This window comes from Symphodus melops, assembly GCF_947650265.1.
Source record: "Symphodus melops genome assembly, chromosome: 9".
NCBI lineage: Eukaryota > Metazoa > Chordata > Actinopteri > Labriformes > Labridae > Symphodus > Symphodus melops.
The window spans coordinates 2707163-2725254 of record NC_136699.1 but is presented as its reverse complement, the minus strand read 5'-3'; the positions used below and the strand labels follow the sequence as shown (position 1 = coordinate 2725254).

General features: G+C 41.8%; 1 protein-coding gene across 2 annotated transcripts in view; it reads right to left on the bottom strand.

Moving 5' to 3' along the window:
• The window catches only part of ldb2a (LIM domain binding 2a), a 99634-nt gene that overhangs the window by 23394 nt on the left and 58148 nt on the right, over positions 1 to 18092 (bottom strand). For both annotated transcript variants that reach the window (XM_079352321.1, XM_079352322.1), the window contains exon 4: positions 9937 to 10109. In XM_079352321.1, coding sequence (XP_079208447.1) covers positions 9937 to 10109 — 173 coding nt within the window. The remainder of the gene's footprint in view (positions 1 to 9936; positions 10110 to 18092) is intronic.

The window sequence follows — 18092 nt, the reverse complement described above, 5'->3', positions numbered from 1 at the left end:
GCATGGCAACGGCAAAGATGTAATCCCACCAGACACACTCTAATCAATGCCCCCAGCGCAGATGGTCTCCTGAGGATCAGCAAGAAAGAGGCTAGCGGCCATACTGCACCCCCCCCCCCCCCCCCACATCTCCCCCCTCCCTACACACACACGCACAGACACACAAACACACACACACACAACCAGAACCCCCCCCATCCTCATTCCCACCCACCCATCTACCCCTGCTGGCCACGTGCTCCTACGTTAACTCCAACACACTCAAAAAATACAGACTAAATAGACGCTCAACTGCGCTCTCCTCTCTCTCTCTCTCTCTCTCTCTCCCCCCCCCCCCGCTAAAAAACACTAAACAAAACAAAAACCCTGAACGCAGAGCGACTTCTCTCCCGTCTTGACTGACGATGTGGAAACCTCTCACTTGTTTATGCAATGCTGCATTTCGTGGGTTATTTTACAAACTGAGATTATAACAAGTACAAATAAATGGTGTTTTTATTCCCATATTGAAACAGAAGCTAAAATGTTTGTGCAGGAAAAAAAAAACAATAAAAGCAGCTGCTGCACACTCGCTTTTCACATTGACGTCAATGCTTCTGGACCAATGTGTGCTTTTTTATTTTGTAATGTGGCACATTGTAAACGAGCATAACACCTGAACCTCCTCATGCAAGTGTAACAGTGCAAAGACTTTGGGAAAACAACGCCAGGAGAAGAAACACAACTAACTCTGTACGATTAACTGTGCTGATGAAAAGTACAGTCAAACTGTAGAAGCTCTTTAAATTCCTTTTTTCCACACACGTTACTTCATCTTCAGTCAAAGCAGCTGTTGATCTTTTTTTATTTCTGTAGCTTCTCTTCACTTCTTACTGAGTTTTGATTCAGTGTATAAAGCTGGTTATGTCTCGTTTATTTGTCTTTGTGCTTCTGCATGGACATTTGTCCCCGGAGCTTAAAAACAGAACGAGAAGCTTTTGGGTTCTAAATGTATTTATTTGAAGTAAATGTAGAGAGGGGAACATGTCTGACTGGATTCAGTGCTGATGTTGTGTGTTTTTATTTTTTAGATAAAAAGAACACACGAGCTGGATGAGGGGATTAGACTGAAGCAATGTTTGGATTTAATCTCTGGTGTTTTATGGACGATGAAAGATGCTGATGTTTTTTTGTTTTTTTTTGGTTTAGATCACAGTTTGACCATCAGCTGATCTCTGAGTTCAGAAAGAGTCGGCCGTGTTTTAACCAGCTCAGACTTTAAACACATTTCTAAGAAGCCGTTAGATTTGTTAATCTGCATCTCCAAATACAGCGAAGACAAAGTGAACAACACGACATCTACACAGTGTTGGTTCCTGGCCTTTAGTGTCATTAGAGCTCCCTCTAGTTGTAGTTAAGAAAAGCTGAACGCCCCCCCCCCCCCCCGACATGAAAAAAGGGAAACATTGCTTTCAAAGTGCTTATTTTTCTAAAAGAAAATAAAGAATTAAGATTAAAAACCAACAACCTCCACGTGTGTATTTCAAACCTATGCGTGGCCTAATATTTAAGCTCTGACTCTCACACTATCATCACTGCACCCCTCGGGGTTCCTGCACACGTTGAATTTTAAGAAGCACTGTTTGCCATTAATCCACCTGTCTCTAAATTGCTATTGAGAGGGGAACAAACAACAACAGCCACAAACTTCTGTGCTTTTCTGTTCCTCCTTTGAAAACGAGAGCATCGTGGTCATTACGTGTGTGGATGAGTTTCATGCCCTCTGGCCCGCTGAAACCAATCAAAGTCAGAATACTTCGGCATGCACGACGGAATCGCTCCTGAAAGTGCACTTTTTGGTAGAGTTGTGTTTTCACCCACTAGCAGTGAATTAACTTGTGTTTAATAGTGAGTCAGTATTTTCTAGAGCCCGACCGGTTAGTCCTCCAGCAGGTAACATCGTCGAGTTTATGCAGTGATGCAACACGCAAATATCGATAATATCAGTCTGACCCTCGAGTCTTTGGTTTTAGCCCTAGCTTAGCCATAGCCCCTTCAGGACTCATCGCCAACTCCTCCCTGAAAAACTGTCTGATATTTTTTCAACCAATCAGATTTCTTTTTGTGCAAAAATTGTGCAGCTTTTGCACTTTGCAAATTCTGTCAAATGTTTTGCACCTCGGATGCTAAACACCTGACAGAAGGAATAAAGTGGACAAAACAAACCCGTTCAAAAAAAAAAGCGCTTCACAAACGGGTTCTGTCCAGGCGCACGCTCACGAGCCCCCTGAAAACAGCTCCACGACCCACCTTTGGGTCCCGACCCACCAGTTGAGAACTGCTGTTTTAGCCTACAGTGAAACTCAGCTCTGTTGATTTCTTTTTTCATAGAGCTAACTTTGTATTACGTGATCATTCACTGATACTAATTTCTTTCCACTGGCGTTATACTTCTCTGTAATTGATTCGTAATTTGGCAAACCAGTCATATCAGAAGGACTGAATGATGAAAGTCAGGTCTTAGTGCTGCGGGTGCAAAGATATTTTAAAGGAAATCACAACCAAAGCCGCCTTCTCCAACACATCGCAGCGTTGAGTTAATCACAAAAAGCTCTTCTTTTTTTTTCTTTCTCCACATTAGTTAAAATCTGGTATTTCTGGCACAATCTCATTTGAGCTAAATAGTGTTTCCCTATGAAACCCAAGAGGAGGAAAATCCCCCTTGAATTAAAAAGTGCTCCATTAAACGACACAGCCCGCTCACAGAGAGTCCCCATTGATTTAAGAGCAGGGTCATAAATCTTCCACACAACGCGGGCCGAGATCGGGGTTTCTCCGGCTCCACAGAGCAGGGAAGAATAACGGCGTCCTGCTGCTGAGACACTATTCAATACTGTACCCCAAACATGACAATCAATTAACAACAGAGGAGCTGAAGGTCATTAAATCGATTATTATGAGCATTCACCACAGCTGCTGGTGAATATTAATGGGAGTAAAGTTGACAAAATATGATCGATTACAGCGACGAGCTGCGGACACGCTTTAATATACTGTAACTGAACTCAAGCTTGTGTTAGGATACGAGCTTCACCGCTTTAAGGTTAGAGCTGATTCTGTTAGTTCATGTTTATTTAGATATGTTTGTATTGAACTATAGTGACCGTTAATCAGGAACTCTTTAGTCATTTTATTCACAGACGGACAGACTCACAATCTGTCTAATTGAACGATACTGGACACAAATGTACCGACGGCTGAACAGTCGCACACGTTGTTAACGACACAACTTCTTCAGCAATTAAAAATGTAAAAATCATATTTGCTGTTAACGTCATAAAGTTATCGATGCTTGGCGGACATGAATTCTGCGCTGTATCGAGTCTTTGTGAGGCTACAAAATCACAATCAACTTACGTGCGTGGCGCAATTATAAAAGCTTTAACACATCAATACAAATGTTATTTTTTTTAATGAAAAAAGATGCAGCGACTCCTTCCAGAATTTATTTTAGATCTATAAATAGTACGTAATTCGAGTGTCTTAGTGGTCATTTGTATGAAGAGGTAATTAAAGTGTTTCAGGTGTTTGTCGTTTCCTCTTCGCCTTTCCCTCGTTGTTTTACTGTCAACACATTTAGCTGTCAATAAAGGTTAAATGTCTTTTACTAAATCTTCACAATCTGTGTAAAATAGTCAATGTGTGATGCAATAAAAGAGACTGGGACTCCTGCAAACAGTCAGTGAAAACAGGTACTTGACCGTCATGGACTTTATGAGGAGTTGAACAAAAGATGTCGAAGAGGCTGTAACGACTTATCAAAGAGAAGTGACTACACACCAATGTGTGAGTCAAACACACATTTATTCATGTATGTTAATGCACACCTGAAACATACGGAAGGAGATCGCAGCATGCAGTGAAAGAGGTGAAAGCAATCCTGATCTGCAGCTATAAAAGAAGTGTCAGCAGCTTGTTGCGGAGGCTGATAATCAGTCACTTTGATTCACCAGCAGGAGTCATGAATGCATGCAGTCTTTAATTAGATATGTTTAGGCCACTTTTGACTTGTCGTGCTAAGACACGTTAAAAAAAATCCAACCTGATTTTTATTAAGTGTGCAATAAAAGGCTGACTATCCCTAATTATAGCTTCATAATACTAAATCAATCCCTCAAACACACCTGAAATTTAGAGAAACTCTGGACTACACAGCTCAAACACGGAGAAAGCATGGACAACACTTCAACAAGTCAATTTCTTTACTCAAAAAAAAAGAAACCCACTCACACCCAGGGAATTAAATTCACTTGAGCTGATCTTGCCGTGTCAAGAACTCTCCTCTTGCTCCAAGCTCACCTCCCAGCATGCAGAAACACTCCCCAACTGGGCACCAGTAACAAGGGCCGTGCCCTTGGAGCTAACTCACACTGGCCAGGGACAGGCAGAAAAGCCTGCTGGGTAGTGAATTCAGGTGCTGGGATAAAGGGGCCGGTTGGGAGGTTGGGGGGCGTTTGGTCAAATTGGCACCCTGCGTCACCTTGTCAACACCTTTGCTGCCCTGTGAACCTGCACACATTGTTCCTCGGCACCCGGGAAGCACCGCCCGCGCTCAGCAGCGTGTTAACCCCACCCGCTCGTTAGTCTGAAGATGAGCAGTGACGACGGGGAGAGAGCACATTCAACCCTCCTGTTTGGATCTCGTGCTTCGCTCTTCTTCTTTGGTACAAATAAAGACGAGAGCATTGAGCTGTCAAACAACATCTTATTGATTTACTTATCTACTGTATTGTACCCTTTGCTATATTTAAGGGTCAGACTTGCTTTGGTAAAACTGTACCTAATGATCAAGTGTGTGATTATATTTAAAGCTAAATCAATTAGTTGTCATCAGAAATCTGTGAAGATTTCTTTTTTTTCTTTCTTTTTTTTATTACTTAAATCAAAACTGAGTTTGGATGACAAACGTGGCTGTTTTGAGCAGCGGCCAAGAAGCCTTGGACTCGTGCTGTCCTTTGTTGTATGTTTCTGGGTACATCGTAATTAACTCTTATTCTAGATGCAGAGTTTTAGGAACAACAACATGGAACAAACAAGCTATAAAAAAACATACTATCAGATACACAACATCTCAGACTGATGACACAAAGCGAGTGTGTGATGATGTTTATAGGAATACTCGATGTTGTGCAAAATAGAAGAAAAAAAAAAAGACGCAGCTGTGTTGGAATTTAAAGTTGTTCAACCAGCCTGTGATGTTTGTGGAAGAGACTAAACACTCTCCATATTACTTCCGCAAAAAAAAAGAAAAAAAAAAAAGGTTGTGTGTCTTGGTTGTGTTGAATTAAATGTGACTGCTCTGAATGCTGACAGGCTGCAGAACTATTTGAAAATGTTAAAACCTAGTTTGAGGGTCAATAACAGTATTAATCTGAAATACATTCAACCAAGGTTATCTTGTAAACGTTACAGTGTGTTCATGAAAACATTGTCTATGAATACAGGAAACCATCTCAGTGCAAAGTAGAATTTCAAACCATGTTTTATAACACGGGGAATCTAGAAGTGCAGGCTGACCATGCTGGTTAAAATCTGCACTGTTTGTTGATTTAAATAATTGAACATTGACTAATGATGATGAACACAGCCTCTGTTCTGTTGGTTTAGTTTGTAGTAATGTGTTGCCATGTATGCTGAATGCATGCCTCTTTTCTGTTTGCATCAAGGACAACAATGGAAATTACTCTTGGACTTTATAGATTTACCCTCGACCTTTGTGTTGGTGTTTGTTATTAGCTGTCCACCTTCTCCTAATGTCAAATAAACACAATTGGAGATAATATGATAATATGTCATATTTAGTGTTTTTAGAATCCAAGATCACAACAATTAACTTACACAGTTTTTTTAAATTTCTGAATCATGTCTAAAACTGCAAAAAAAAAAAAAAAAAAAAAGATAATAAATCAGTGTTATTCGACAGGGGCCGTGGCAATAATAAACCAAATCTGAATTAGACATTTTGAAGTGGGAGAGAGAGAGAGAGAGAGAGAGAGAGAGAGAGGGGTGGGGGGGGAGGGAGAGCAAGAGAGCGAGTAGGGAGCTGGGGATGATTTCTCTAGGGATGAAGGATGTGTGTGTATGTGTGTGTGTTATTCTAGGTTTGTGTGTCTGTGTCTGTGTGAGTGTGCATGTCTGTGTGTAAAGGGTGCGGGGGGGGGGGGGGTGAGCAGGAGAAGGGGGGATGAGACAGAGCGGTGGAGTAGAGAGCGAGGGGAGAATGAGAGAGAGAGCGAGGCAGGCAAGCGGATGGGGGGGGGGTGTGGAGGAGGGGGGGATGTGGAGGATGGTGGAGGGGGGGATGTGGAGGATGGTGGGGGGGGGGGGGTGGTTGAGGAAAGCGAGGCGAGGCAGAGCTGATTGAGATTCGGGCCTCCAGAGCTGCAGGCTCGCTGCTGCTGGGAGCTCAGGGAGAACACGCTCAGTTATTGGAATTCTTTTTTTTTTTTTTTTTTTTTTCTAATGAATTAATTCTTCTCATCCAATTTAGGGGAAGATGAAAAGAGAGCAGCGCTGCGAGCATCAAATTTAGCTTTTTGTTGACCGGGCCTGGGCTGTTCTGTTTCTGTTATGTACTGTTAATATCGGACACTCGTAATATATTATGTTTTTTTTTTTTGTTCCTTTTGGGAAGCCTTGTTTACACAGAAAAAAAAAACAGCAACATAAAAAGACTTCCTGTTTGTGTTATTGGGGAGGTTTCTTTCTCATATACTGATATGAAAACAAAAACAATATTCACAACCTTAACCACCACCATACACACACACACACACACACACAGACACACACACACACGTCCGACCCTCAACACCCACCAACCGCCGCATGAATACAAAATCACCTCCCCTCCAAATGTACAGAAAATGTGGTGTGACCCCGTGAACCCCCATCAACACAAACCCACATGTGTGCAGTCATGTGTGTAAATATACACTAACTCACACACACACACACACACACACACACACACACACACAGACAGAGTGGAACTGAGGTAAACACCTGTCACATCCAAAATGGTGTTGGGATTTGACTCTGCTGTGCGAGGTCCTGCCCTACACTACTCCAAACTTTTTCATGTGTAAATGTGGAAAAGTACAGCCTGAGAGCTTCAATTTGTTTCATTTAAATTTCCATACACAAATGTTCACAACTGAAAACGTGTTTCTACGGTAAAGAGAGATCAGGTTTGTGTTCGTCTCCAAATGTGGACATCATGGTCTGTTTCAAAAGTCTCCTTTAACAAGTCTCTCAATTCTTTAAAATCCTTGAAAAAAATCCCACAAATATCAAGACTCGATCTCCTCACAGGATCGTTAACCAGAGAAACTTCAGACAAGAAATTCACAATTATTAGTATGTGGTAAAATAAAGATGAAAAACAAATCTAATCAAGGAAGATAATCCAAGCAAGCCAAACCACATGACTAAATACCAGAAAATAATGCAATGACTCACTGTTGTGGCGTGGAAAAATGCTGCACAGAGACTCAGTAGACCTGTAACTGTGACTCAAAATGTCAAGATGAAATTAAAAGTCCAGATATATCTGTAGATGTATTTTACATAATTTGGATTCTAAAGAGAAGGTCCAGTCGATGATGATCATGATGAACACCATGCAAACCCACTCCCACTCTTTGTCTAGCCTCCCAACACGAAGTCCCGACAGGCTGGGCTACTGCCGCCATTAAAGTCCAGTTAGCCAGAGAGGTGGAAACTAGCGACAGATATCAGTGATGATAATAACTGATTGAGCCAGATGCTGATTCTATTCTTATTTTCACGACACATTGTGGTGACTCCACCAATGCCCACATTTTATCTCATGTTTGTCCAACAGGTGACCTCCTCTCTGAATTAGTAGTTAGTTAAAGTGAAACGACGGGACAGACGAACATCGGCTGCAGCGATCGGCTCATTGCACATTGTTTGTGGCCGACGTTAAACCGATAAATCCCTCGTGGAACTCGCTCTACTCATCCTGATTCTTTACCTGGTAGAAACTGCAGAGCACAACCATTAAACACAAGAATAGAGAACTAACACTGCCTCATTATCAATCAAACTGAATAAAGACAGAAGTATTAAATCATAGTAGTGAAATGTGGAAATCATTATTAACTAATTTGTTAAAAAAAAAAATCTTCTGTTAAAATTATGATAGCAGAGTCAGTACAAAATTGCTAAAATGGAAATGTTCTTTTGCTGAGATGTTTTTTTTATTTTATTTTTTTTAACTCAGTACCACAGCCCGTGGCAGGTCAGCCAAAAAGTTAATTTCAGACTCTGCACACTTCACACACACACACACACACACACACACACTCCAGAGTGAGTGCATACTGTCAAGTCCTGAAAACAAGAGGGCGTAGAGCTGTTTAATGTCAGAACAATCCGGTCCGGTGCTGAAGCTCAGGGTTCATGGTACAGGGAACATGGAATCCCTTTAGCTCGCCTGCTCGGCGCTGACAAGGTATCTGGCCTCAGATTCATTTAGACAGTCAGCAGAAGAGCGTTAAGAGTCAGCTAGCCATCTGGATCAGACAGTGGTGAAGCAGATATTCAGCCCGGCTCACGGGGGGATTCTCTCCCAAAAGACAAAAGCAGATGAGCTCAGCTTTAGTGCTTTCACAAGACCTCAGTGTCAGGTTTGGATTATCTCACCTGTGCAATTTGTGTTTCCTTTGCTATTTCTTGCCTCTTCTGTCTGTTTCTCACTTATACAGGAAGCTGCACCACACTCTTCAAAGACCTGATTCATGTCCCCCTAGCATTGCCTTTGGAGTACCCGAGGGCTTAACAATCTGTCGGCGTCTTGAGCATGAGAAATGCCAGTGGACTTCAGCCAAAATGCTGATAAGTGAAGAGGGTAAATATGGCTATGTGTGACATTTCCCTGTATCAATTCTAAACTCCAAACACTGGTTGGTGCAGGTGTTTGGAGCTGGAGATTGTGGGTACAGTGCTTATTAATGCTACATTTCAACATGCAGTGAAAGTCTGCATCAGCGCTGTAATAAATTCTTATGGAAAAAAAAAAATCCAGCCAAGTTTGGATTGTTGGAGTGATTCTGCCTGAGAACAAATCTCTTTATAAGCATTCCTGTATAAATGACTGCCTCCTGTCCACTCACTTTGATTTAAAGTACATTCAAACTGCAACGTTGAATACATATTTTTTACCTGTTGAATTTACACTTTCCAACTTAGAAAGTCACATATTTTAACTCTGTTTATTCCTTAAATTTAAACTCTAATTGTGTAAACTTAATTTCAACATAAAAAAATCCCTTTAATTAGCAAAGGTCTTTTTTTTAAAGCAAAATATAAAGGACTAATACTACCATTTTTATGCTCTGGGCCTTTTAAAATAAAAGCTTACATTTGCTCTCTAGCTGGATGTTTAAATTAATCTTTGCACGTTGACTTTTAGTAGTAGCTCATCGTTGTCTACTGCAGGATACACTTTTTTGTTTCCTTTACAATATTAGTCTTTGAAATCTAATTATCTTTCCATCCATCCAACTTCCCGCCTACCTACCTACCTACCCAACCATTCATCCATTCATCCAGATGGTAAAATAATCCCAGCGTCAGATTGAAATGATCACACCCAGCTGTTGTTGTAAGACTGACTTTGATAATAGTGAATCAAGAGAGAGTGTCGGTTATTAAAGAAACGCAGCAGATAACACAAACTCATATTTTATGGAGGAAATAAATCCTTTCCATAAACATCGCTTCTCCTCACGAAACAGGAACAAAATGAAACTGAATAAAAAAGGTCATGTGAGGATTTGATCTTTAACCAGTTAAACGCTGCGCCGGGTCCATTATCACCGCTTGGGATCAATTATTCATGGTGAGAGAGTCCCAGGGGTCGAGCGTTACCTTTGTAAACATTGGCTTCCCGTGCTGGGTGACCATGGTGCACTGTTCACAGTCCAGGGTGATGCAGGAGTTGTGAAAGGACTCCTTGGAGTGTTTGAGGATGTAGTGGAGCTCGCTGACCCCTCCCTCGAACACCGTGCTGAAGTAACGGGGAATCAGCGTCCGGCCGATCGCTGCGGGGAGACAAAAGAGAAAGCAGGTTAAACATGGAAGGAACCACGTGTGAAGTGACGGAGTATCACTGATAGAATATAATGATGATAGTAACAGGGATTAAGATTCTACTACAGTAGCCACTGTGCAATTAAGAGGTGACTACTGTGATGACAGTAAACACTGGTTTTGTTCTTTCAATTAGAATTAAACGCTGGGTCGTGAACTTCTTCGGCACTCGTGATGAAAACATGCTTAGCTCCAGTTTTGACAAAATAACAAATGGTTCGTTCGGCGTTTTGAAAATGATATTCCTCTCTGCTAGTTGTATCAGACCCTCACCTCTCTTATACCCTCATGTGTGAAGCTGGAGCCCGCTGATTAGCTTAGCGCTTTTACTGGAAACAAAGGGAATCAGCTAGCATATCAAATTTAAATTGCGTTATTTCTGATTCCTCTTAACGTACGTTTGTGGGAAGTTTTTGACAAACAAGATGTGAAAAAGGAGCTTAAGAAGGGCTCCTTCTGCGTGGACAGCTTTTTCATGCCGGGCGAAGACAATCACATCATGGCTATTGCTCAATATGTCACACCGAGCCGTGAGAGAGGTGTCAATAATGTTCTCAACATTTCTGCAATAGAGAAATAGAAAACAAGAATATCTAACTTGCTTAATCCCAGATGAACATAAATATGTTCATCCACAAGACCTTTCTTTAAAGACACATTTTAATCCAGTGTCCCTTTGCTGAATGTTGATTAATATACAATAATGTAAAGTGTTTTTAAATCAAAATATCTGCACTGTATCTGCATGAGTCTGATGACTCATCGTGCACTCTGGGGCGTTTACTCGTCTTTCGACCAATTTAAGAGCTTTGTCGACGCTAACGATGCAATCAGACTCTTTTCCCAACGTTACGTCCCGCCTTCTATCTTGTGATTGGTGAAATCGTGTTTCAGAAATACCTCCAGCACGGCCGTGAGAAACTCTCTAAGTTCAAAACACGAGATAGATGCACATACTGACAGCACTCCAACAATGACTACTGCTCCTCTTTCTGTAACCTGAGTTTGAACGCTTCTGTAGTCACAGCTTTGTGGCTGTAAATATAAAACAATAACGAGGCATAGATTTGATGTAGATTAGATATTTAACTAACACTCTCTAAAATACGAGATTACATTCAAGCTAATCAAAGGAGATAAATAGTACACAATCCTAAAAAGAAAAAAAAAAGTGAGATAGTTGGATTCAGGGAGAAGAGGAACAGCTTTATGAGGACATCTGCTGCAGATTCATTAATCAGGATAAACATTTTATTGGCTGTATAAGCTCCTCGGAGGAAGCAGAGACCGATCAGATGTTCAAATGAATGAAATTGATTAAACATTTCAGAGCAAATATGTTCGGCTTTTTTCCTGTCTGACCCTTTTTCAGTCACACAAAATCATCCTAAGAACACGTTAGAGATTGTTAAGCCGGCTGTCTATTGATTTGACTCGACTCTCAGGACTCATTACAGCCAGTGGCTTGCAATACTGCGAATGTTGGAAGTCGCTGCAAAACTCTCTTTAGGTTTCTACGTCTTCTAAATCCTCAAATCAAACACGCACACTATGTTGATATTAGAAAATACAGAGCATGAAACCATTCATGTTCCTGTTTTATAAAGCCCCATTAAAGGCTGAAAAGAACTTTCATAAAAACAACAATAAGAGCCAAACCGTACACAATCATTGACAGAAAGTATAGCTTATAGTGAAGGAGAGACATGTGATTGAACTCCCTCTAAATATGTGCTATCGATTCTGTTTGTGATCTATCATTTCACTGACTACACCGAACGCTCTGCAGCCTTCACAGAAACTGTTCCACCTCCGATAAATACTCAAATCCTTTATTCTTAAATTGAGTCTGATGTTTTCGTCCCCCAGAAACGAGCGTCAAATAAACCCTCCGGTGTGGCCAGGTATAATCAACTGGATTCAACAGGTGACTGACAGCATCGTGAAGGTGGACCTCTCCATCATCTTCTTCCAAAGATATGACACTTCATGTAACACGCTCGCTCTTAAATCGTCCTCATGAGGGAGGAGAGAGGATATTATTTCCACATTTTCTTCAGACTTAACGTGATTCCACAACCAAGTGCGCCGTTAAACTGAATTATTAAGATGGACAACTGCAAACTTCTGCAGAAGCCAAAAGAGACAATGAACAGGCTGCGAGATGGAAAGTGGAGGAGGAGTCAGGGAGGGAGCAGAGTCTTCAGTGTATCTTTGCAGCCCTGGGGCTTCGTCTGGTTTGTCTCTCCTCTGTGTTCGCTGGCTTCAAGCTGAAGACTGGATGATGCAGAGGAAGAGAGAGGCTTACATTTCACATTACATTAAGGATGCTATATGTGATGGCATGCAGGATGCATCTTCCTGAATACAGGGATGTATTTTACATTACTGTATGAAATCATGTCCTGAGATGCCCCTCTGTCTCAGTGTTTAAATTTTGACAAATATAAATGGTTTGTTTTATTTGTTTGTTTTTAAAAAAGGAGCTCTTTCATTACGGCTTTTTAAAACTTCTTCCGATAGAAAAACAAAACGCTGCGTTTCATAAAAACTGCACCAAACTAAAACTTTAGCTCTACAGCTTTGTGTATCTCAACATCCCCTAAATAATCTCCTGCAACACATCCTTCCTACCAGAGCGTGCAGAAAGTCCTGTTTGTAATATATAGTGTTTAAAGGTTGACAAAGAGAAATCAACTTGTGGTGCTTAAGGAAAATTACTAATTTGCCAGAATGTCACTATTTAAAATAAAAAAAAAAAAAAAAATATATATATATATATATAGTCATTATTTTAATAGAAAAGTAAGGCAACTCTCATCAGAATGGATCTGCACCCTTATCATTGATCTGTTGACAGTCAGAGGTGGTGTCTCCTAATCAGGAAGCATGAAGGACTGGACTGTGCAGCCTTTCTGCAAACAATATGATAAACACAAGTCACAATTATTTTAATCAGGAGGCATCCCAGTGTGTAATGAACAACTTAAGCTCTAAAAGTATGAACATGCATGAGCTAAATATGCTCATTTCTGTTTCATATTCAGAGCGACCCTGAGCAGCTCCATCACGTCTGAGCAGCAGCATTCGTGGGTAAAGAAGCTGCTTTTGAAGCCTTTATTTTTCCATGTAGCTATAGGGCTTCTGCTGAACACAGATACTCAATCTGAGCAGCGCCCTGCTTCACACTCCTGCACACATACATGCCTGAGCGCTGCACTGCGACCACAGGCTTCATCCAAACATCACCGGGCAGTTCCACATGAGCGGCTCGACTTGCTCAAGGGCAAAGCCAGCGGATACTGGAGGATAAGGTGCTGCTCACTCACTCAAACGCGCATGGGATCTGAACCAGGAGCTGCTTGTTCGATCTCGGCTGCAAACTTTTAATGACACGTCTCCTAAAGGTTCAGATCACATCTTTGTTTTCTGTTTCACACACGGAAAGTAAGTGTGAGGTTGTACGACAAGAATTATGAAACTTAGCCAACACTGACTTTTAGGATAGTTCACAGTCTCCTTATTGAGATCCTCAGGCAGGAACCTCCTTCCTGTTTCCACCTCAAACTTAAAAACACAACGAGACCGAATGCTAGCTCCTCGGCTGTGGAACGACCGGCCTGAGGAGCTCAGACTATCAACATCACTATTGTACTTTTAAATCACTTCTGAAGACTTAACTCTATTCTCCACGTCGTCTTTTTCATGCTACATTCTTGTTTTAATTTTCGTGGTTTTATCAGGATTTTATTGTTGCTGCTCTGTTTTTTTTTATTGTCTGTAAAGCACTTTGTAATGTTAGTTTTGGTTGAGGGCTTTATACACAAACTTTATCATTACATATTTTATATTATTTCAGAAGAATTCAAAGTAGAGCAGAGAGTCGGTAGAGCACACACCCTGCATACAGTCCCAGTCCCTGATCGGGACTCCCCCCTTTCAAATAATTCAAAAATAAACATGTACATACAGTAAGGGGGAAAAGTCGACTGAAGGTTTCCTAGAAATCGACCAGTAATGTGCTGCTATAACAAACGCCATGTCAGATGCTGCTGCTGCGCCTGAATCAGGGGCAATGTAAGCCAGGTTTGAATTTAGCCTTCGTTTGCTTTTGCATTGGCCTCCTGCTGCATCAATGTAATGGCTTCATTAAAATGAATGAGGGGGCTTCGGGTTTTTTTTATGTAGGGCTAATGTCAGTCTGATTCTCATCCAGGGCTACTTGCACCCATGGGAGCACTTTAGCAGTTAGCAGTGGGTATGCAAGGAGCGTAGGGTGGTTTGGCTAATTTGAATAAATGACAAAGATTAGCAAAAGAGCAGCACATACTTGTGAGGATGAGGATTATGAACCAACATCTTCACACCATGGCTGCTCAATATCCAGTCAAAGTGTTTTCAACATGCAGCAATACACACAGGTGCGGTAATGTATGGAAAGGTGTAATCGTTGAGCCAATTTAACCTTTTTGCATTCTCAATTTTTATAAGACACCGACTTCGACTGATTTGTGCTCAATCTATGCTCGCCCTTCTGACAATTGCTCGCTCTGCTGCAAGAGAGAGATAGAAAGAGACGGGGGAGAGAGAGAGAGAGAGAGAGAGAGAGAGAGAGAGAGAGAGAGAGTCAACCTCCTGTAAAGGTAATGGAATATATTACGTTGCAGCATGTCCTGTTTTTTTGTTGTTGTTTTTTTTTTTTTTTACGCCTACTTATGATTTTGTTTATATAAATGTTGTGTTTGTATGTGTGAGTGCACCTGATTGGTGCTGATGTAATTGGACACCATGATGGTTTTGAACATGCTGACAGTCGACGTTATTACTGAAAAAGCTTGCTGCTGCGAAAATATAATCACAGGTGAAACGTCCACGTTGTGATGTGTTTTGATGGGTACATTTATTAAAAAAAAAAAAGTCTTCTGATGAAGGAACTATTTAAAACAGACACAGAGCCTTACAGGTATAGAAACCATAGACTGGGTGCTGCAGTAAAGACTGGGTGCTATGAGGGACCAGAGGTGCAGGTGTGGTGGGGAAAGAGGAGTGCAGACCAAACAAGGTGAGCTGGTTTAGTTTAGAGTTTAGAGAATGGAGTTCAGTTAAATGTCGCAATAAGAAATAACTTACGAGACAATGTGCTAATAAAAACACTGAACTTTGTTAGCAGACTAATTCAAAGTGTCATTAAAGCTGAAGGAAACAGCCGTTCCTTTCTCAAATGGTAGAATGAAAAAGGCAATTTAAGAAAAAAAAAAAAGAAAGACAAACCCTTTTCTAAAATCTTGCATATAAATAAAAACAAAGAATCCATACCAGTAGATTCAGCTCAGATTCACAGATTTACTGTTTGGCTCTATATCTTTTATTTGGTTTTTTGGTGAATCGACTCTGTAATCCCACCAAGAGTGACCCGGCCTACACTCGGAGCAACACCAGACTGTTAAATAAAAAAACAAAAACAAAACAAGTCTAAATCCTGACTTTGGGATTATGAAGGCGAGCGTGTTGGGATTTCCTTTAGCCTCTCATTCCTCGCTGACTGGAACAAGTCTCTCTCTTCCTCTATATTTTGCTGTCAAATCTCCGTCATTAGAACACGGCTGGGGGAGAGAAAAAAAATGGAGACAGCCACATTATCCAGCAGCACATGGCCTCTGATTTCAAGCAGAAATAATCCATCTTAGAGTCAACACTGTTGGCTAGAATGATGCTCTTTCTCCCCTTCCCCCAGGGTGGGTGGGTGGTCAGGAGGATGTGTGTGTGTGTGTGTGTGTGTGTGTGTGTGTGTGTGTGTGTGTGTGTGTGTGTGTTAAGGAGGAAGAGGGGGTGAGTTGAAGCATGGGAATAAAACTTCATTTAGAAGTGAAATGTCCCCAAAGACAGTGTCTCGAGAGGCTCTCGAGGTCAGACCTGGATGGTAGAGTCTCAAATCGAGAAAGAGAGAGAGAGAGAGAGAGAGAGAGAGAGAGAGAGAGAGAGAGAGAGAGAGAGGTGGGGGGGAGAGAGAGAGAGAGATGAGGATGATATTGGTAGATGGGTGAGGGTGCGGGTGAGGGGGATGTGGACGGGTGAGGCAAGGGAGGGGTGTACCCGTGACTGGCATGTTTTTCAAATTCGATAAAGTCAGGCATGACTAAATAACACATAAAATGTTTGGCATCGTGAGCAGTGGCTGAGGGGAGAGGAGAGAGAGAGAGAGAGAGAGAGAGAGAGAGAGAGCTGCAGGGTCCACTCGGCCTGTGTAAATGATGCTCTCTCTCTCTCTCTCTGTTTAGCACTGCTCTCTCTTTCCTCTCTCTTTCTCTGTATCTCGCTCCCTCCCTCGCTCAGCCTCCACCACGGTTGAAAAACAAAGTACGTCTAGGAGTGGAGCTGACTGCTAATGCGGAGAAGCTCTGAGGAGACGAGGGGGAGGAAGGGAGGGAGGGAGGGAGGGAAGGTTGGTGGTGGTGGGTAGAGGGATTGGGACTGAAAAAATGAGCGGAGGATGAAAGAGAGCGAGAAACAGAGTGCAAGAGAGACGGAGAGGGAGAAGAAACTAGGAGGGAAGATGAAAAAATAAGGGCTTGTCAATGAGGGAGAGAAGACTCACTGAGGGGTAATAGGCGAGCGAGAGGAAGACAGTGAGGCAGGGGGAGACAGATACTGAGAGAGAGCGAGAGACAGGGGGAGGGAGGGGGGGATGCTCAGGTGATACGCAGATCTGCTTCTTGCCCACCTCACCAAACCATGCAGGAGTTTTTTGGTTGTGTCTCCTCAAGCAAAACTGTCCTAATAAAACCCAGCGTGCGGAGCCGGAGTGACAGAGTGATAGATAAGCATGTAATGGTAGTCATGCTAGCAAGTTTTGGACCATTTCAAGCGCAGTAGTCTTCTGTTTCTCCTCAAATATTTTCTAGGCCACCTCACTCGGTATTTACATTGTATGAAAACACTTAAGCCAGGCCTCATTGTCCTGCTCAAGGGCACTTTTAGAGGACGTTTGACTTTAACAATGCTGGAACCACTGATGTCTCAGGTGCATGTTTTTTTTAACCACTGCATGCTTGGATGTATTGCTGGAAGACATTGAAAAAGATTTAAGGTCATTTTAGTTTCAACTTAATTATAAATCATCCAATCCTCATTTTACTTCGATGCTCAAATGCAAAAATGCATTCTGAATAACAAACCACCGACAGCATAAAGCACGAGAGATTTACCACGAAAATAGATTTTGCATGGAGTCGACATGGAAGATAATCACTGTGATAAAAACCATAACATTAAATCAGCGTGCTTTGCTGCTTTTGAAAAAAACCCAAAAAAAAACATTGATTGAGCTCGAGGGGAAGTCAGAACAAAATGAAAGTTGTACCAAAATGTGGACAAAAGAAGCTCCAGACGGCGACACGAGAGACGAACTCATTCGCCACACAGCCAAAAAGAAGAGCCTCATCAGCCCCATGCTGCAGCCCCGTGTCACAAAACACTATCATTTATCTTTTAATAGGCAGTCCGATTACACACTCACCAGCAGCGCACAAGACAAACAAACTTCAGACAAAGAACAGCAGAAAAAGAAAAAAAACATTCTTGGAGTCCAGATGAGATTAAAAATATTTGTTTGTTATTTTCCTTCCTCTCTCCGTCTCTCTTCTTCTTCTTCTTCTTCTTCTTCATGTTTTGTTTTCCCTGCACCCGTGCTGATTGGCCCGTCTTCAGACGCCGGGCACTCCAGAGATACAGATTAGTTGGCACTTGTTTGGACGAACACGACAAGCAGCATATGCCTCTCAACTAACGTGTACCCAAACATGCAATTTACAAATAATTAACGTGGTGTTAATTAGTCACATTAATTCATGCCACTTTGTTGGGATTGTTTCCCCCCGTCGCTCGCCAGGACTCCTGCCAGCAACGTCAGCCAGTGAGACGGCGAGAGCGAGTTT